The sequence below is a fragment of the Oncorhynchus kisutch genome, linkage group LG2 (assembly GCF_002021735.2).
Source record: "Oncorhynchus kisutch isolate 150728-3 linkage group LG2, Okis_V2, whole genome shotgun sequence".
Lineage (NCBI taxonomy): Eukaryota > Metazoa > Chordata > Actinopteri > Salmoniformes > Salmonidae > Oncorhynchus > Oncorhynchus kisutch.
The window spans coordinates 3,397,404-3,418,007 of NC_034175.2; the positions used below are offsets into that span (position 1 = coordinate 3,397,404).

Sequence of the window (20,604 nt, forward strand, 5' to 3'; positions counted from 1 at the left end):
TGATGTATTGTCACAACACACCATAAAACTATAGTATACAGTCCTGATGTATTGTCACAACACACCATAAAACTATAGTATACAGTCCTGATGAACTGTACATTGTTTTCATGTTTTCATATGCAGGTCTACCCCAGATTCACCCTGCAGCCACGAAGTCTGGCACTGACACTGGGCAGCGTAGGACAGGTATCCAAATACACATTATCAGTTTTTCTAAAATGATGGTTCAGGAGGAACCACTGGTGGGTTTCTGGTCACGCTGACACATTGCAGAAATCACTCTGACATTTCCTAGTTGCTAAAATTCGAATAGTTCGCCTAATATCAGTTTATGTGCAAAACCAAGCAAGTATCGTGTGGAGAATCATCGGACCATCTAAACCCCTGTGAAATATATTTTCCATAACTGAAATGTTTTATTTTCAGCTGTTTGAAAATGATGTACAAAACCGTAGGTAAAAGATGCAAAAACAAAAGAATAGGAAGCATAGAATTAGCGCACATTGAACAGATCTACCCCATTTTAGACTTGCTTTCAATGAGAATGACAGATCTATAACACACATTTCTTTGTAAATTTGATCATCACCCAAAAAGTTACATATTGCAGCTTTAACTCTGACTCTAGGTTTCTGTTAACTCTGACACTAGGTTTCTGTTAACTCTGACACTAGGTTTCTGTTAGCTCTGACTCTAGGTTTCTGTTAGCTCTGACTCTAGGTTTCTGTTAACTCTGACACTAGGTTTCTGTTAGCTCTGACTCTAGGTTTCTGTTAGCTCTGACTCTAGGTTTCTGTTAGCTCTGACACTAGGTTTCTGTTAGCTCTGACTCTAGGTTTCTGTTAGCTCTGACTCTAGGTTTCTGTTAGCTCTGACACTAGGTTTCTGTTAGCTCTGACTCTAGGTTTTTGTTAGCTCTGACTCTAGGTTTCTGTTAGCTCTGACTCTAGGTTTCTGTTAGCTCTGACTCTAGGTTTCTGTTAGCTCTGACTCTAGGTTTCTGTTAGCTCTGACTCTAGGTTTCTGTTAGCTCTGACTCTAGGTTTCTGTTAGCTCTGACTCTAGGTTTCTGTTAGCTCTGACACTAGGTTTCTGTTAGCTCTGACTCTAGGTTTCTGTTAGCTCTGACTCTAGGTTTCTGTTAGCTCTGACTCTAGGTTTCTGTTAGCTCTGACTCTAGGTTTCTGTTAGCTCTGACTAGGTTTCTGTTAACTCTGACTCTAGGTTTCTGTTAGCTCTGACTCTAGGTTTCTGTTAGCTCTGACTAGGTTTCTGTTAACTCTGACCCTAGGTTTCTGTTAGCTCTGACTCTAGGTTTCTGTTAGCTCTGACTCTAGGTTTCTGTTAGCTCTGACTCTAGGTTTCTGTTAGCTCTGACTCTAGGTTTCTGTTAGCTCTGTTTCTAGGTTTCTGTTAGCTCTGTCTCTAGGTTTCTGTTAACTCTGACTCTAGGTTTCTGTTAACTCTGACACTAGGTTTCTGTTAACTCTGTCTCTAGGTTTCTGTTAGCTCTGACACTAGGTTTCTGTTAGCTCTGTTTCTAGGTTTCTGTTAGCTCTGACTCTAGGTTTCTGTTAGCTCTGACTCTAGGTTTCTGTTAGCTCTGACTCTAGGTTTCTGTTAGCTCTGACTCTAGGTTTCTGTTAGCTCTGACTCTAGGTTTCTGTTAGCTCTGACTCTAGGTTTCTGTTAGCTCTGACACTAGGTTTCTGTTAACTCTGACTCTAGGTTTCTGTTAGCTCTGACACTAGGTTTCTTTTAGCTCTGACTCTAGGTTTCTGTTAGCTCTGACTCTAGGTTTCTGTTAGCTCTGACTCTAGGTTTCTGTTAGCTCTGACTCTAGGTTTCTGTTAGCTCTGACTCTAGGTTTCTGTTAGCTCTGACTCTAGGTTTCTGTTAGCTCTGACACTAGGTTTCTGTTAACTCTGACTCTAGGTTTCTGTTAGCTCTGACACTAGGTTTCTTTTAGCTCTGACTCTAGGTTTCTGTTAGCTCTGACTCTAGGTTTCTGTTAGCTCTGACTCTAGGTTTCTGTTAGCTCTGACTCTAGGTTTCTGTTAGCTCTGACTCTAGGTTTCTGTTAACCCTGACTCTAGGTTTCTGTTAGCTCTGACACTAGGTTTCTTTTAGCTCTGACTCTAGGTTTCTGTTAGCTCTGACTCTAGGTTTCTGTTAGCTCTGACTCTAGGTTTCTGTTAGCTCTGAATCTAGGTTTCTGTTAGCTCTGACTCTAGGTTTCTGTTAGCTCTGACTCTAGGTTTCTGTTAGCTCTGACTCTAGGTTTCTGTTAACTCTGTCTCTAGGTTTCTGTTAACTCTGTCTCTAGGTTTCTGTTAACTCTGTCTCTAGGTTTCTGTTAGCTCTGACACTAGGTTTCTGTTAGCTCTGACACTAGGTTTCTGTTAGCTCTGACACTAGGTTTCTGTTAGCTCTGACACTAGGTTTCTGTTAGCTCTGACTCTAGGTTTCTGTTAGCTCTGACTCTAGGTTTCTGTTAGCTCTGACTCTAGGTTTCTGTTAGCTCTGACACTAGGTTTCTGTTAGCTCTGACACTAGGTTTCTGTTAGCTCTGACACTAGGTTTCTGTTAGCTCTGACTCTAGGTTTCTGTTAACTCTGACACTAGGTTTCTGTTAACTCTGACACTAGGTTTCTGTTAACTCTGACACTAGGTTTCTGTTAGCTCTGACACTAGGTTTCTGTTAGCTCTGTTTCTAGGTTTCTGTTAGCTCTGACTCTAGGTTTCTGTTAGCTCTGACTCTAGGTTTCTGTTAGCTCTGACACTAGGTTTCTGTTAGCTCTGACTCTAGGTTTTTGTTAGCTCTGACTCTAGGTTTCTGTTAGCTCTGACTCTAGGTTTCTGTTAGCTCTGACTCTAGGTTTCTGTTAGCTCTGACTCTAGGTTTCTGTTAGCTCTGACTCTAGGTTTCTGTTAGCTCTGACTCTAGGTTTCTGTTAGCTCTGACTCTAGGTTTCTGTTAGCTCTGACACTAGGTTTCTGTTAGCTCTGACTCTAGGTTTCTGTTAGCTCTGACTCTAGGTTTCTGTTAGCTCTGACTCTAGGTTTCTGTTAGCTCTGACTCTAGGTTTCTGTTAGCTCTGACTCTAGGTTTCTGTTAACTCTGACTCTAGGTTTCTGTTAGCTCTGACTCTAGGTTTCTGTTAGCTCTGACTAGGTTTCTGTTAACTCTGACCCTAGGTTTCTGTTAGCTCTGACTCTAGGTTTCTGTTAGCTCTGACTCTAGGTTTCTGTTAGCTCTGACTCTAGGTTTCTGTTAGCTCTGTCTCTAGGTTTCTGTTAACTCTGACTCTAGGTTTCTGTTAACTCTGACACTAGGTTTCTGTTAACTCTGTCTCTAGGTTTCTGTTAGCTCTGACACTAGGTTTCTGTTAGCTCTGTTTCTAGGTTTCTGTTAGCTCTGACTCTAGGTTTCTGTTAGCTCTGACTCTAGGTTTCTGTTAGCTCTGACTCTAGGTTTCTGTTAGCTCTGACTCTAGGTTTCTGTTAGCTCTGACTCTAGGTTTCTGTTAGCTCTGACTCTAGGTTTCTGTTAGCTCTGACACTAGGTTTCTGTTAACTCTGACTCTAGGTTTCTGTTAGCTCTGACACTAGGTTTCTTTTAGCTCTGACTCTAGGTTTCTGTTAGCTCTGACTCTAGGTTTCTGTTAGCTCTGACTCTAGGTTTCTGTTAGCTCTGACTCTAGGTTTCTGTTAGCTCTGACTCTAGGTTTCTGTTAGCTCTGACACTAGGTTTCTGTTAACTCTGACTCTAGGTTTCTGTTAGCTCTGACACTAGGTTTCTTTTAGCTCTGACTCTAGGTTTCTGTTAGCTCTGACTCTAGGTTTCTGTTAGCTCTGACTCTAGGTTTCTGTTAGCTCTGACTCTAGGTTTCTGTTAGCTCTGACTCTAGGTTTCTGTTAACCCTGACTCTAGGTTTCTGTTAGCTCTGACACTAGGTTTCTTTTAGCTCTGACTCTAGGTTTCTGTTAGCTCTGACTCTAGGTTTCTGTTAGCTCTGACTCTAGGTTTCTGTTAGCTCTGAATCTAGGTTTCTGTTAGCTCTGACTCTAGGTTTCTGTTAGCTCTGACTCTAGGTTTCTGTTAGCTCTGACTCTAGGTTTCTGTTAACTCTGTCTCTAGGTTTCTGTTAACTCTGTCTCTAGGTTTCTGTTAACTCTGTCTCTAGGTTTCTGTTAGCTCTGACACTAGGTTTCTGTTAGCTCTGACACTAGGTTTCTGTTAGCTCTGACACTAGGTTTCTGTTAGCTCTGACACTAGGTTTCTGTTAGCTCTGACTCTAGGTTTCTGTTAGCTCTGACTCTAGGTTTCTGTTAGCTCTGACTCTAGGTTTCTGTTAGCTCTGACTCTAGGTTTCTGTTAGCTCTGACTCTAGATTTCTGTTAACTCTATCTCTAGGTTTCTGTTAACTCTGTCTCTAGGTTTCTGTTAACTCTGTCTCTAGGTTTCTGTTAGCTCTGACACTAGGTTTCTGTTAGCTCTGTTTCTAGGTTTCTGTTAGCTCTGACTCTAGGTTTCTGTTAGCTCTGACTCTAGGTTTCTGTTAGCTCTGACTCTAGGTTTCTGTTAGCTCTGACTCTAGGTTTCTGTTAGCTCTGACTCTAGGTTTCTGTTAGCTCTGACTCTAGGTTTCTGTTAGCTCTGACTCTAGGTTTCTGTTAGCTCTGACACTAGGTTTCTGTTAGCTCTGACACTAGGTTTCTGTTAGCTCTGACACTAGGTTTCTGTTAGCTCTGACTCTAGGTTTCTGTTAACTCTGACACTAGGTTTCTGTTAACTCTGACACTAGGTTTCTGTTAACTCTGACACTAGGTTTCTGTTAGCTCTGACACTAGGTTTCTGTTAGCTCTGTTTCTAGGTTTCTGTTAGCTCTGACTCTAGGTTTCTGTTAGCTCTGACTCTAGGTTTCTGTTAGCTCTGACTCTAGGTTTCTGTTAGCTCTGACTCTAGGTTTCTGTTAGCTCTGACTCTAGGTTTCTGTTAGCTCTGACTCTAGGTTTCTGTTAGGTCTGACACTAGGTTTCTGTTAACTCTGACTCTAGGTTTCTGTTAGCTCTGACACTAGGTTTCTTTTAGCTCTGACTCTAGGTTTCTGTTAGCTCTGACTCTAAGTTTCTGTTAGCTCTGACTCTAGGTTTCTGTTAGCTCTGACTCGGTTTCTGTTAGCTCTGACTCTAGATTTCTGTTAGCTCTGACACTAGGTTTCTGTTAGCTCTGACACTAGGTTTCTGTTAGCTCTGACACTAGGTTTCTGTTAGCTCTGACACTAGGTTTCTGTTAGCTCTGACACTAGGTTTCTGTTAGCTCTGACTCTAGGTTTCTGTTAGCTCTGACTCTAGATTTCTGTTAACTCTATCTCTAGGTTTCTGTTAACTCTGTCTCTAGGTTTCTGTTAACTCTGTCTCTAGGTTTCTGTTAACTCTGTCTCTAGGTTTCTGTTAGCTCTGACACTAGGTTTCTGTTAGCTCTGTTTCTAGGTTTCTGTTAGCTCTGACTCTAGGTTTCTGTTAGCTCTGACTCTAGGTTTCTGAAGCTCTGACACTAGGTTTCTGTTAGCTCTGTTTCTAGGTTTCTGTTAGCTCTGACTCTAGGTTTCTGTTAGCTCTGACTCTAGGTTTCTGAAGCTCTGACACTAGGTTTCTGTTAGCTCTGACTAGGTTTCTGTGAACTCTGACTCTAGGTTTCTGTTAGCTCTGACTTTAGGTTTCTGTTTACTCTGACTCTAGGTTTCTGTTAGCTCTGACTAGGTTTTTGTGAACTCTGACTCTAGGTTTCTGTTTACTCTGACTCTAGGTTTCTGTTAGCTCTGACTAGGTTTTTGTGAACTCTGACTCTAGGTTTCTGTTTACTCTGACTCTAGGTTTCTGTTAGCTCTGACTAGGTTTCTGTGAACTCTGACTCTAGGTTTCTGTTAGCTCTGTTTCTAGGTTTCTGATCTTGAACAGTGTTTGATTCATCATTGGATCACATGACAATTCAAAAGGCTTTTAGAGATTCACAACAAAGTGAATATGATGCTGATGGAAGTCATGGTATTACTATCTACTGTGTCAATGTCATAACTCCCTCTCATACACTTACACACGCACACCTCTCTCAGGTGAAGTGGGAGGGCGGCCCCCACCCCCAGTCCAGTGTGGGCTTCTCTGTGAGTGACAGCCGCATCGCCACGGTGACCGAGACAGGATTGGTCCGTGGAGTGGCAGTGGGCATGGTCAAACTCAGAGGGGCGTTGCAGACCGTCACTCAGGACACCGGAGCTCTGCTCACCTTCGCACAGGTACACACACACACACACACACACACACACACACACATATACTTTTGAATAGTTGATTATCTGGTTGTCTTTGTGTGTGTGTCAGGATGAGGTGGATGTGGAGGTGTTTAACCTGACAGGGGTCAGGATCCAGGGCCCTCTGGTCAAACTGTCTGTGGGCACTGAGGTAACATACAGATCATGTTTGTATTCTCTCTCAAACATTGTCATTGTATGATGAATGTATGTGGCAGGCAGTGTAGCTTGTTTCTGTGTATGTTTGTACGATATTTGGGTGCGTATGTGCATGTGGTTTAGTAACCCCAGTGTGTGTGTGTGTGTGTGCGTGCATTTAGATGCCAGTGTATGTGATGGGCAGTGACAGTAGTCAGAACCCCTTTGCTCTGGGCAGTGTAGAGTCTGGTCTCTCCTTCCACTGGAATCTGGGCAAGCTTGGAGTACTGGAGATACAAACCCGACACACTCAGGTACGCTACACTTTGTCCCTGTATATGTAGGTCAATGTGTGTCAATCCACTTGGATATGACTGTGTGTGTGTGTGTGTGTGTGTGTGTGTGTGTGTGTGTGTGTGTGTGTGTGTGTGTGTGTGTGTGTGTGTGTTAGGCGGGGGTGACTGTCTCTCCAGCCCATAGTTTCTCTGTGCTGGTGAGGGCATGGGCAGCGGGCAGGACCAGTTTGAGAGTGACAGTTCAGCTGGCCAATCACACGTCAGCCTCCCACCAGCAGCTTTCTGATGAGATACAGATACTGGTAAACACACTGGGTCCACCTCCTGCTTTTGAGACATTTGTTTATAGGTTGTTGTTGAGTAGTTTATGTCCACTCTTTACTCCTTTCTACTCCTGTCCTCTCCTCTCTCCTCTCTAAGGTATACCAGGAGATGCAACTGGCTGTAGGAACCTCCAGATCTCTCCTCTAAGTTGTACCAGGAGATGCAGCTGGCTGTAGGAACCTCCAGATCTCTCTCCTCTCTAAGGTATACCAGGAGATGCAGCTGGCTGTAAGGAACCTCCAGATCTCTCCTCTCTAAGGTGTACCAGGAGATGCAGCTGGCTGTAGGAACCTCCAGATCTCTCTCCTCTCTAAGGTATACCAGGAGATGCAGCTGGCTGTAAGGAACCTCCAGATATCTCCTCTCTAAGGTATACCAGGAGATGCAGCTGGCTGTAAGGAACCTCCAGATATCTCCTTTCTAAGTTGTACCAGGAGATGCAGCTGGCTGTAGGAACCTCCAGATCTCTCCTTTCTAAGTTGTACCAGGAGATGCAGCTGGCTGTAGGAACCTCCAGATCTCTCCTTTCTAAGTTGTACCAGGAGATGCAGCTGGCTGTAGGAACCTCCAGATCTCTCCTTTCTAAGTTGTACCAGGAGATACAGCTGGCTGTAGGAACCTCCAGATCTATCTCCTCTCTCCTCTCTAAGGTGTACCAGGAGATGCAGCTGGCTGTAGGAACCTCCAGATCCATCCTCATGTCTCCCTACTCACACTACGCACTACAGAGCAACAAGTGAGAGCCAGCATGTGTGGTTGTGTGTGTCTGCATGTGCAGAAAAACAAAATATCACATTTACGTATTCAGACCCTTTACTTGATTGTTGAAGCACATTTGGCAGCGATTACAGCCTCTATTCTTCTTGGGTATGACACCACAAGCTTGGCACACCTCTATTTGGGGGGTTTCTGCAGATCCTCTCAAGCTGTCAGGTCGGATGGGGAGCATCGCTGCACAGCTATTTTCAGGTCTCTCCAGAGATGTTCGATCGGGTTCAAGTCCATGCTCTGGCTGGGCCACTCAAGGACATTCAAAGACTTGTCCCATAGCCACTCCTACATTGTCTTGGCTGTGTGCTTAGGGTCATTGTCCTGTTGGAAGGTGAACCGCTCTGGAGCAGGTTTTCATCAAGGATCTCTCTGTACTTTGCTCCGTTCATCTTTCCCTAGATCCTGACTAGTCTCCCAGTCCCTGCCACTGAAAAACATCCCCACAGCATGATGCTGCCACCACCATGCTTTACCGTAGGGATGGTGCCAGGTTTCCTCCAGACGTGATGCTTGGCATTCAGGCCAAATAGTTCAATCTTGGTTTCATCAGACCAGAGAATCTTGTTTCTCATGATCTGATAGTCCTTTAGGTGCCTTTTGGCAAACTCCAAGTGGGCTGTTTATGTACCATTTACTGAGGAGTGGCTTCCGTCTGGCCGCTCTACCATAAAGGCCTGATTGGTGGAGTGCTGCAGAGATGGTTGTCCTTCTGGAAGGTTTTCCCATCTCCACAGAGGAACAATGGAGCCCTGTCAGAGTGACCATCGGGTTCTTGGTCACCTCCCTGATCAACTTTAGAATGAGGCTCTTATTGGCAGACTCAACAGGCTTGGTTTCTCAAATGATTGCCTCGCTTGGTTCACCAACTAATTCTGTATGTCAAATCGGGGGGCCTGTTGTCCGGACCTCTGTTTTATGGTGTGTTGTGACAGTACATCTGGACTGTATACAGACTGTATAGTATAGTTTTATGGTGTGTTGTGACAATACATCAGGACTGTATACTATAGTTGTATGGTGTGTTGTGACAATATATCAGAACTGTATACAGACTGTATACTATAGTTTTATGGTGTGTTGTGACAATACATCAGGACTGTATACAGACTGTATACTATAGTTTTATGGTGTGTTGTGACAATACATCAGGACTGTATATAGACTGTATATTAGAGTTTTATGGTGTGTTGTGACAATACATCAGGACTGTATACAGACTGTATACTATAGTTTTATGGTGTGTTGTGACAATACATCAGGACTGTATACAGACTGTATACTATAGTTTTATGGTGTGTTGTGACAGTACATCAGGACTGTATTGACTGTATATTAGAGTTTTATGGTGTGTTGTGACAATACATCAGGACTGTATACTATAGTTTTATGGTGTGTTGTGACATTACATCAGGACTGTATACTATAGTTTTATGGTGTGTTGTGACATTACATCAGGACTGTATACTATAGTTGTATGGTGTGTTGTGACAATACATCAGAACTGTATACAGACTGTATACTATAGTTTTATGGTGTGTTGTGACAATACATCAGGACTGTATATAGACTGTATACTATAGTTGTATGGTGTGTTGTGACAGTACATCAGGACTGTATTGACTGTATATTATAGTTTTATGGTGTGTTGTGACAATACATCAGGACTGTATACTATAGTTTTATGGTGTGTGTGTCCAGTCTCTATGGGGTTGTGTGTGTGTGTTTGTCTGTACTCATGTCTGTAGTCATGCATGTGTGATTGTGTGTTTTAGAGACGCTATCTGTCCTGTGCGGTACGCCCTGTGTCAGTGTGTGAAAGGGGAGGGTCTTGTAACGGTGGACAGCCAGGGAGTTCTGAGGGCGGGGCCTGACACGGGATCCGCCCTGCTGGAGGTCATCGCTATGGAGACCTGTGGGGTCAACCAGACCCTGCTCATCAGCGTCCGGGTAAGTTGGTCACTTGTGTCCTTCGATGGGATCCATTCTAAAGTAGACCTGGTGAGAAACTCAGCATCCACAGTTGACCCTAACTGGGACTGGGTCATCACTATCTGACCATGCTAGGGAGTACAAAAGTGTATTTGTGTGTTTTGTCTGCCAGGTGTCTCCAGTGTGGTTTGTCAGGCTATTCAGTGTGTCCAGCCTGTACAGTGTTGGAGGGGAAGGCCTGCCTGCCTTTCCCCTGGGCTGGACCATCAGAGTCAGGGCTCTCTGCTACGACAACCTGGGACAACAGTTCAACGCCCATAACACCCTCACACACATTACCACCAACAGGTAACACACACACTCTGACATTACCACCAACAGGTAACACACACACTCTGACATTACCACCAACAGGTAACACACACACTCTGACATTACCACCAACAGGTAACACACACACTCTGACATTACCACCAACAGGTAACACACACACTCTGACATTACCACCAACAGGTAACACACACACTCTGACATTACCACCAACCGGTAACACACACACTCTGACATTACCACCAACAGGTAACACACACACTCTGACATTACCACCAACAGGTAACACACACACTCTGACATTACCACCAACAGGTAACACACACACTCTGACATTACCACCAACCGGTAACACACACACTCTGACATTACCACCAACAGGTAACACACACACTCTGACATTACCACCAACAGGTAACACACACACTCTGACATTACCACCAACAGGTAACACACACACTCTGACATTACCACCAATAGGTAACACACACACTCTGACATTACCACCAACAGGTAACACACACACTCTGACATTACCACCAACAGGTAACACACACACTCTGACATTACCACCAACAGGTAACACACACAGTATATAGTCAAATCTCTCTCTCTGTCTGTTTTATTTTCCTTAAAGCTGGGATCCTTCATGGTCAAACTGCCATGTCCGTTTGGGAAACAAAGAAGTTACTGCCAACAACCAACACTGTTTCTCCTCTCAGACATCACTGCCCGCGTGATAGAACAGCACAATGTATACAGATCATTTTTTACCATGTGGATGGAGTCTGCTGCCCTCTGTTTCTCCTCTGTTTCTCCTCTGTTTCAACAGCAAGACAAAAACCATAACAAAGGTGCTCAGGGCGAACAGTAGCGTTGTTTCCCCTAATGTGGATTCCATCTTAAAACACTCTTTCTTCTCTCTCTCTCCCCCTCTCTCTTTCGCTCTCTCTCTCTCTCTCTCTCTCTCTCTCTCTCTCAGGGATGACTTGGTGCAGGTGACTCCAGACTCAGACAGTCATTCCTTTGTGGTCCAGACAGTGTCTGGGGGTTTGACAGTCCTAGGGGTGCAGGCAGACCCCACCAACCCCTCCCTGAGTGATTACACCCCCCTCCCTGTCCTCCCCGCCATCTCTGCCCCCCCACACACACTCAGGCCCGGAGACACACTCTGCTTCAACACCCCCCTGACAGGACCGCAAGGTGAGACACACACACAAGTTGTACAACTGAATGCATTCACCTGAAATGTGTCTTCCGTATTTAACACCTCTGTATCAGAGAGGTGCGGGGGGGCTGCCATAATCAACATCCACGTCATCGGTGCCCAGGGAGCAGTTGTTGTTGGAGGTTACTAGCTCTTAACCGCTAGGCTACCTGCCACCAAGACATACCCACACTCTCTCAAAGAATCATAACTGAGAAGGAGGAGACAAGTGATGCTTTCAATCATCATTTTAAACAGTGGTTTAACTGAACCTGGTCAGTCAATCGACTGCTCTTCACTCCGCCAGCCTCTAGCTGACTCGACGGTTAACACGTCTAGTGAAACTTTGTTTTCATTTCAGCAATTTACTATCTGTGATGTGCTAGCTGTCTTGCTTAAGATTTATGTAAAAAGAAACATCAAAAACTGGGGCTGATATGCTTGATCCATTATTGCTGCAGCTCTCTGCCCCCTGCTTGCCGAATCATTAACCCATATTTTAACCTGACCATTATATCTGGTACTATTCCCAAGGTTTGGAAGGCGGCCCATGTACTCCCCCCTTCACAAAAGTGGTGACCTAAATAATTATTGCCCTATTTCTAAACTTTCTTGCCTCGCTTAAATATTAGAATCCTTGGTTAATTCTCAGCTAAGATCGTTCTTATCTTTGAAATGTAGTCTAAAAGTACATCAGTCGGGTTTTAGACCAGGTCATAGCATCTCTGCTCCATCCCTAGTTATAAATGTGGTTAATTGTCTGGATAAAGGGCAACATTGTGCTGCCCTCTTCATTGGCCTGTCAAAGGCCTTTTGATACTGTTGTTCACTCACTGCTAATCCAGAAGCTGGCCTCAATTGGCCTGGACCAGGCTGCATGTAACTGGTGTGAAAATCATTTGACAGATGTGTATCTACTGATGGTGTTAAATCAGGTTTCCTGGATACTATGAAAGGTGTCCCGCAGGGGTTCATTTTTGGTCCTGTAATTTTGACTGTTTACATTAACAATATCAAATTGTCTGTAAAAATGTTTAACCTGCAATTGTATGCCGATAATACTGTTGTGTAGACTACAGTCTGCCTTCATTGTATTACAGAAAAACTTTATTGACCTGAAATGAGTATTGAATGCAGGTGAAACTAAGTACATGTTGTTCTCTAGAGCGCATAAATATAACTCTGATTTAAGCATATGTACTTTGGATGGTGTCCATATTGATCGTGTCCCTACTTACAGGCATCTGGATAGATGAAAAGCTGTCTTTTAAAAAGAATGTTGACGAATTAGTTAAGATGCTGTGAATAAAAATGGGCTTCTATAGAAATAGGTCCTGCCTCTCGATAAATAGTAGAAAGCAGATTAGTCAGTCAACGTTCTTATCAGTCCTAGACTGTGGCGACATCATCTATATGAACGCAACTGCTACTTCATTAACGCAGCTAGATGCAATTTATCATAGCGCACTGTGCTTTATTACGGGTGACAGTTTTAGCACTCTTCACTGCATTTTCTACCAGTATGTTGGTTGGCCCTCTTTGATGTCACTCACATAGGTTGATACATTGCTATGTTTTCATTTATAAATGAGTCACAAAAAGTCCCACTGTACCGAACATCTTTACTGAACTTATGAGATAGGAGTTACCACACCTGGTCTCAGGGATTGTTAACTCTGGAAATTTGTCCTTTTGTCTCTAATGAGTTAGGAAATCAGCTTTTAGTTTAGTTAGTTAGTTTTTTGTACCTTATTTGTGGAACAATCTTCAAAATGTTCTTAAATGTGATGTTTTGGTTCCTCTAGGCCAGTTCAGAATGCTGATTGAGGACCTTTTTACTGATGAATGTCTCTTTTTCATGACCATGATTTTATTTCTGCTTCCATTTTGTATTTTTGAAGTGTGTATTTTCTGTAATTTCTGTCATCCAGGGCTCATCTGTAGAGACCTTGGTGTCAGTATGACTCCCTGATAAAATGAAGGTTAAAATAAAAGAAAACACACACACTCTCTGTCTCTGTCTCAGGCCAGCCAGGTCAGTGGAACGTGTCGTCTAGTCGTGTTCTGCAGATTGACCCAAAGACGGGAGCTGCTCTGGCAAAGCATTCTGGGACGGTAGTGGTCTACTACAGACTGGAAGGTGGACAGCAGGCCCTCAGAGAGGTATAGTACAGCAGAGGGTTACCATGGAAACGAGGGGTTGGCATGGAAATGAATGGGCCACCATGGTAGTGTTTTGCCAACAGGTGAAGGTGGACTCTCCAGTCATCCCAGAACTCTCTCCTCCTGATGATCGTTTCCTCACCAACTGGCCTGACGCAGCTGACTACACGGTTCCTGTGGAACTATACACCTCCCCCTTCAACACAGGTGAGTAGTAAATTGATACCTCTCTGCTCTCTCTCCTTACCTTGCTCCTCTTCTCCCACCTCCCCATCTCTTCCCCCACCTCCCCATCTCTTCCCCCACCTCCCCATCTCTTCCCCCACCTCCCCATCTCTTCCCCCACCTCCCCATCTCTTCCCCCACCTCCCCATCTCTTCCCCCAGCCCAGTGTTCCCTGTCCCAGAGGGAGGCCATAGAGAAGAGGCTGCAGCCAGAGGCAGAGTTACGGTGTTTCCTGCATTTCAGCGCCCCCTACCTCCAGCTCAACACGCTGCAGGCTGTGATGGTCACCACGCCTCACTATGACCTCGACACAGGTACGACAGGGACACAGGACTTCTCTTCCCTATCCCATTGATAAAAATACCATGTCTCTAAAATTATACAGTAAATAATTATTTTACCAATTTTTGACTCTCTCCCTCAGGTGAATACAGCTGCAGAGTCTCTGTCCGTCCCCAGTCAGACTCAGTCCTCCACCTCCTCTCCTCCCTCTCTGTCTCCGTCTCTCTCTCAGCCTCTCTGCGGGGCCAGTCCCCCATCCCTGTCCTCCCTCTCTCTGCTCTGTCGCTACCTCTCTCCGGACGTTTGGTACAGTTGCCGTACCTGCCTGCGTTCCACTGCCCAGTGTCTTTCCTGGTGCTATCTGCTCTGCATCCCATGGCAGAGTTCTCTGTGCTGGGCACCAAGGAGGTGCTCTCTGCCCTACAGGTGGGTCACCTTAACATTAAGCATTAGAGCATTTACAGCCCCACAATACACAATGCATACAGCTTTAAGACTTTGGCATAGACAATATGGAGTGAATGCAATCCATATCTCTTCTCTCTCTGTGTTGCGTTCAGTTCCACTCTGACAGTACTGACGTGCTGCTATCTGAGCCCAGTCAATCAGACGGACATCTGGTGTTGTCTGTATACATTTCCACTTCCTGGGTCAAAAGTCAGGCCCTGCCCCCTCCTGCCAACATCACCCTCTCCAGCCACCTGACCCCACAGACTCATGTCCTTACAGTTTACATCACGGTGGACAGCGAGGTGAAGATAGGTGAGGAGCAGACTCACACAGAGCCAAAACACAGCTAAACACGACAATGAAAACGTTCCTATACAACAGTGTTTCCCAAACTCGGTCCTGGGGCCGCCCCTGGGTGCACGTTTTGGTTTTTGTCCTAGGAGGACAGAGTTAGGGAAACCCTGCTATAGCCCACTGACTCACCCCTGTATCCACACATCTGACCCTGTGTTCAGGTTCCACAGATCTGATTCGTCTACAATCTTCCTGGACTCAGCTCCTCGACTTCCATCTCATCCTGGTCTTTGCTGTGTTTGCAGTTATGGCCACTACTGCCACCTTATACATAGGTAACTATCTAACCACTCTTCACCACTACTTGTTCATAGGTAACTATCTAACCACTCTTCACCACTACCTTGTTCATAGGTAACTAACCATACCACCACTACCTTATTCATAGGTAACTAACCACACCACCACTACCTTATTCATAGGTAACTAACCACACCACCACTACCTTATTCATAGGTAACTAACCACACCACCACTACCTTATTCATAGGTAACTAACCACACCACCACTACCTTATTCATAGGTAACTAACCACACCACCTCTACCTTATTCATAGGTAACTAACCACACCACCACTACCTTATTCATAGGTAACTAACCTCAGTTGGCACCTCTGTATTTGTCAGTGCATAACTCCTGCATGCAGACGGTTCCTGTCCCGGTGGTCGGCCTTTACCCAAACACACGTCAGTACCAATTACCTTCTCCTACTATATTGGTGCATCAGGTAGCATAAATTATTTTTAACTTTGTCAAAGCTGGTGTGTGTTCTCCAGTGGAATGCAGCAGGACGGTGCGTTTCTCTCCCTGGATCAGACCCTCGTCTCCAGACACAGAAAGGATCATCCGCCGTCGCAACTGGCTCTGGAGCACACGGTGACACGAACAGCCCTGTGAATGATCCATGTTGAAACCTTCCAACTAAACAATTCCCTGACAAACATTGTCGTTGCGTTGGTCCATTTAAGGCACAGGTGTCAAACTCATTCCAGAGGGACGAGTGTCTGCCGCCTCCCTTGTACTTGAATTAAGGTCACTGATTAGTAAGTTATTGTCCTCGCCTGGTTATTTAGGTCTTAATTGAAAGGGAAGAAACAGCAGACCCTAGGTCCTCCATGGAATGAGAGACACCCCTGATTTAAGAACAGTGGGTCTCTAGGTAGTTCAGGCATAGATCTAGGACCAGCATACATTCCCCACATGACACCATGTTGTTTTCTAATAAGAGTCAAACATATTTGACACCTGGATCAAGGACTGACAAGTAAACTGGATTCTTTAACAAAAAGCTAAACTTTATTAAGTGAGAAAGACCGGTGGAGTGATGTCATCATGCCAGGGGACGTTCTCTCTCTACATACACAAAGCAGAGCTCAACACCATCTTTCCTCTTCAGTTTCATCTCCACTTTTCCTCTCGCGTTGTCACTTCCTGAGCAGGGTCACTCGTCTCTCCTCCCTTGGGTCTCTCGGTCCAACAAGCTCCATTGCTGAGAGTCTAGTGCTGTTTCCTCCTGAATGAGCATCCTGGGTGAAAGAGGAAGAGTTAGTTATGGTCCCAGACAGATTTCACTTTTATATGGTAGGGAGAGTGAGGTCAAACTACTGTTTATTGTTAAGGCCAGACAGACAGCCTAGCGGTTATTTCAATAATTTAATCTAAACTGCATGCGCGTCTGCGTAGCCAGGTGACAAAATGGTTCTATTTTTGATGCTTGATGCGCTGCAAGTCCCGCCTCTCCCATCTCGTTGATTATTGAAATATGAACTAAAGGTCCACACACCAGTCCAGTCGGTGGTGGTAATGCACTTTAAAGTTGGTTGCCAACTGACAAAGTCCACAGAAGGAGAGATGACTAGAAACTAACTAGGTTTCCCCTTTTATCTGTGGATTGTCAGAGTAGAGAACATGATTGTGTGCAACTCAATTGGTCAATATTCTATAAAGATCCAGAAATAAAGGACCTTGTGCATTTCAGGTAAAATAACCCAATGTTCATCTCCCAGGACAAATTAGCTCACAACAGCTAGCTAGCTAAATGTTTTACATCAGTCAATTAAAATAAATTAATTTCACTTGACTGGGAATACAGATATGCATCTGTTGGTCTAAGATAACTATATAAAAAAATGTATCTCATGCTATTTCTGCGCATTTAAAATGCAATTGTGTTCGTAGCTTATTCCTGCCCATACCGTAACCCCGGGGCACTCTGTACACAACGTTGACATCAGCAAACTGCTCACCCACACGACGCCATACACGTGGTCTGCTGTTGGATGTACTGCCAATTTCTCTTAAAACGACGGAGGCAGGTTATGGCAGAGAAAAACGTTAAATTCTCTGGCAACAGCTCTGGTGGATATTCCTGCAGTCAGTATGCCAATTGCACACTCCCTCAACTCCAGACATCTGTGGCATTGTGACAAAACTACACATTTGAGTGGCCTTTTGTCTCCAGCACAAGTGGAACCTGTGTAATGCTCACTAACAGGGATCAACACATGTTGCGTTTATCTTAGTGTTTTGATATTTCAACCTGCGTGTCTGGTGTGGACATAAAAAACCAACATGGACAGACATTCACTAACTCATTGCATGCCAATATTTTCAATCATTAACACTAGGACCAACTGACTGGTGATCCAGGAAACGGTATATAGCACTGGTCACTAAGCAATACAGGGAATAGGTTCCACCTGGCAACAGCACAGATCATATAGTGAGAAATATGTTTAACGTCAAATCGCAATAAAGATTCACCCATTTTGAATGTTTTTGTGCAATGTTCTATCAATTATTTTGGTCATTTCATATGTATCTGAGCCATTGTCATTAAGGCCGGTATGATGTAGCACTGATATATTCCCATTAACTTCCAGAGGTAGTGGGAGGCTGACTTTTAGATTGTAATACTGGGAGAGGTGTCTTCGAGTGAGCCATTTATCGCATTGAAATGTGTAATTTAACAAAGGGTCTAACACATTCTCCCCGTGTCTGCTTCGTCAGTCCAGGGTGCATTGCATGGTGCTGCGGTAATGTCAGACTCTACGATGAGCATCGATCTGCAGGTTGAAAATGGTGAGATTGTAGACTCCTAAATTGATAGTGCAGTTTGTTTAGATGATTTCACAGCTAACTAGCAACTTCATATGCTGATATTGACTTTGCCGTTGCGTTTAGATAAGTTTGCATTGTGGATTTTGTAGTCGGCTTGAGCCGAGACAGATTTCCAAAATGATTTTTACACATTGCTACCAACCTTATAACAAAATGAAACATTTGTTCAAACATTGTCCACTTATGTAGCACCGTAAATGGGTTTGGGTGGAATTTTCCTCTAAGTATTGTTATGCTAATATTGTGAGGTCCCTAGCCATTCCTAGCCTTAACACTGCCAACCTGAGCTGTGGTGAACACAAACCAAGCCAGCTGAGCTGGTCAAGGGTCATGCTTCAATGGGGGCTATTGAAAAGCAATACATTAAATGATTTGGGTCATGGTCAGTAAAGTATGAAAAAAAAACAGCATTTTCAACTGGAAAAACAAAAAGGAGTTTAATTTAACATCTCATGGCATGATCCTAGAGTGGCAGGTCAGACTTACAACTAGAAACAGAACAGTATTATTTCTGTATACTAGGGTGTTCTTGCAGTTAGTTATTGAAAGGAATCAGTGGAGACTCCTTTCCAAAAAAAGACAACCACAAGGTTACTGTATGCCTTGGTTGACACCTCATTCACTCTGGAGACAATGAATGGGCAACACATAAAGGCATCAATTATGTCCAACAGTATTTTTCCATCCTGGACACTGTGTGGAAGGCTGGGGGTGTGTGTAATATAGTACCTTCTGTGAGGCGTGCTTTACCCCCTGTAGGTTGACACAGGACTGTGGAGCATCCGACACACAGGACGACCGTCTGGGCGTGACTGAACACCGTCGTGATCTTATAGCATCCTGTAGAGAGAATAGTTCAGACAAATTAACATTCACCTCAATGTCCTGAACGAGACCAACTCGTGTTTTCAGTCCCAACAAATCACGCACAAATGATGTTCTAATTACTGTTGTGTTCTTGCAGTTGTGGTTATTGAAAGGAATCAGTGGAGACTCCTTTCAAAAAAAAGACAACCACAAGGTTACTGTATGCCTTGGTTGACACCTCATTCACTCTGGAGACAATGAATGGGCAACACAAAGGCAAGTCGCTACACATCCCTCTAGAAACAAGTCAGTCTCTAATAAATAACCACCAGACTAGATTTACATTTAAGTCATTTAGTTGACAACTTACAGAAGAGCACATACATTTTTGTACTGTTCCCCTGAGAGAATCAAACCCACAACCCTGGCGTTGAAAGCCCCATGCTCTACCAACCGAGCCACACTGGATCACATCTAGTTTCCATTAGCCATGCAAACTCTCCCTTTGGTGGACTGACCAATTTTACTGAAGACAGGCAAACCAATGACCTGTCAGTTGAATATGGTCCCACATCTCTAGATACTAAACCATGGTCAGTTTGGTTAACGTCTTTATAAAAATAAAATAAGTCAGTTAGGAACACAATATTTACAAAGACGGCTGCGTTTGGTGTGAGCTGAGCCGTGGAGTCACTTCTAGCTCAGCTACAGGGACACACTAACCTGGACATTTGACGTCCATAAAATACGAGTTAGGGCTCTGTACAAGACGCTTCTTCTTGTGACTCCTCTTCTCCTCCTCTGAGGTTGGGTGCAACAGGTCCTTTGCGAGCTGAAAGAGAAACCAGAGGGTGGCCATCTTAGAAAATGCAGATGGGAAAGTCCATTTGATAATCTAGCTAGCTAACAAGTTAAAACCATGTCCATACGGGAGACATGTACATAAGTTAGTATAATCAAAAACATTTGACAAATGTTCGTTGGGTAAACGCCTGGCTAGTAACTTCAGTACTGGCTAGCCTACGCTTTTTAACGTTAGCTTGTTTAGCTAAAGCCTGCGTACATCTACTATCAAACATAAGTCAAGGAATGCGCATATCTAGTCAAACTGCATCGTGTACAAGCGCTGTCAAATGCTTAGAAACAATCACTAAACAAACTAGTTAATGTCAGTCCATGCTTTCTATTGCATGTACGCCGCCATATTGCGTCAATTCAGCAGACCATAGCACGCGCTTGGCACGCAGTTTAAGATTGTACTAGCTATCCATTGGTTGAATAATCCCGAATATAAATACATCGTAATATTTGCAAAGTTCTAATACATCGATGGATGTGGTCATGTCCCGCTCAAACAAAATTCCCACGGATGAAGCAAGGGTTATATTGCCTGTGTGCGCACTTACTGGCATGTTGGCGAGTTTGTAGCCGTTGCCGAAAAGAAGGATCAACCGGAAGTTGACAGTTAATAAATGAACGGGCCGAAGTGCAGGGGCCGGAAGTGTTTTGTCGCCATTACGTGTCAAGGAGGCGAGGCAAAGGAGGCCATGTTTGTGAGGTCAACGCTTTCTTCCAAATCACACAGGTCTACACACAGAGGTTTTGTTCAGCGCCATCTATAACTAGCCTTACTGGCACATTTGATTTGGTTAGATTTCTCTCGCAGTGTGAGGGAGACACCACTTTATTTTTAATAGAGACATTCCATTTTGTATTTCTCATCCACCTCATCTCTTCATTTAATTGTCAGTCAAATCGTGTTTGTTACTCGTTGTTTTATCCACGAAAAATAAATATGGTACTAAAGGATACACGTATTCAGAGATATTATGACATTTTTCAGTACATGGGGCTCTATAATACAGCTAAAACCATTGACTTCATTCATA

At 44.1% G+C, this 20,604-nt stretch overlaps 2 protein-coding genes and 2 non-coding genes across 5 annotated transcripts in view; 1 reads left to right on the forward strand and 3 right to left on the reverse strand.

Annotated features, from left to right (window-relative positions):
• Positions 1-15,835, forward strand: part of LOC109882328 (nuclear pore membrane glycoprotein 210-like) — a 35,431-nt gene extending 19,596 nt beyond the window's left edge. The window contains exons 8-24 of the mRNA XM_031837541.1: positions 127-189; positions 6,123-6,302; positions 6,388-6,468; positions 6,638-6,769; positions 6,907-7,053; positions 7,726-7,811; positions 9,619-9,793; positions 9,948-10,123; positions 11,088-11,308; positions 13,339-13,475; positions 13,559-13,682; positions 13,862-14,014; positions 14,125-14,408; positions 14,543-14,744; positions 14,948-15,061; positions 15,415-15,474; positions 15,565-15,835. Of these exons, the coding sequence (XP_031693401.1) occupies positions 127-189; positions 6,123-6,302; positions 6,388-6,468; positions 6,638-6,769; positions 6,907-7,053; positions 7,726-7,811; positions 9,619-9,793; positions 9,948-10,123; positions 11,088-11,308; positions 13,339-13,475; positions 13,559-13,682; positions 13,862-14,014; positions 14,125-14,408; positions 14,543-14,744; positions 14,948-15,061; positions 15,415-15,474; positions 15,565-15,668 (2,439 nt within the window). The 3' untranslated portion in view covers positions 15,669-15,835. The remainder of the gene's footprint in view (positions 1-126; positions 190-6,122; positions 6,303-6,387; positions 6,469-6,637; positions 6,770-6,906; positions 7,054-7,725; positions 7,812-9,618; positions 9,794-9,947; positions 10,124-11,087; positions 11,309-13,338; positions 13,476-13,558; positions 13,683-13,861; positions 14,015-14,124; positions 14,409-14,542; positions 14,745-14,947; positions 15,062-15,414; positions 15,475-15,564) is intronic.
• Positions 15,836-16,062: 227 nt separating this feature from the next.
• Positions 16,063-20,226, reverse strand: LOC109882329 (40S ribosomal protein S27-like). Of its 2 annotated transcripts, XM_020474428.2 has the most exons (4): positions 20,122-20,226; positions 19,439-19,547; positions 18,638-18,748; positions 16,063-16,314 (listed from the first exon to the last, which is right to left on the reverse strand). In XM_020474428.2, exons 1-4 carry the CDS (start codon positions 20,125-20,127, stop codon positions 16,286-16,288), a joined length of 255 nt encoding a protein of 84 aa, XP_020330017.1. In that variant the 5' UTR covers positions 20,128-20,226; the 3' UTR covers positions 16,063-16,285. The 2 variants fall into 2 exon arrangements, with proteins under 2 accessions (XP_020330017.1, XP_020330016.1); XM_020474427.2 differs by lacking the exon at positions 20,122-20,226 and having other exon boundaries at positions 19,439-19,589.
• On the reverse strand, positions 18,430-18,565 carry LOC116356893 (small nucleolar RNA SNORA13). Its single transcript, XR_004205191.1, has one exon. It is a non-coding gene; the product is annotated as a small nucleolar RNA SNORA13 (small nucleolar RNA).
• LOC116356892 (small nucleolar RNA SNORA13) lies at positions 18,859-18,994 on the reverse strand. Its single transcript, XR_004205190.1, has one exon. It is a non-coding gene; the product is annotated as a small nucleolar RNA SNORA13 (small nucleolar RNA).
• Positions 20,227-20,604: the final 378 nt, after the last annotated feature.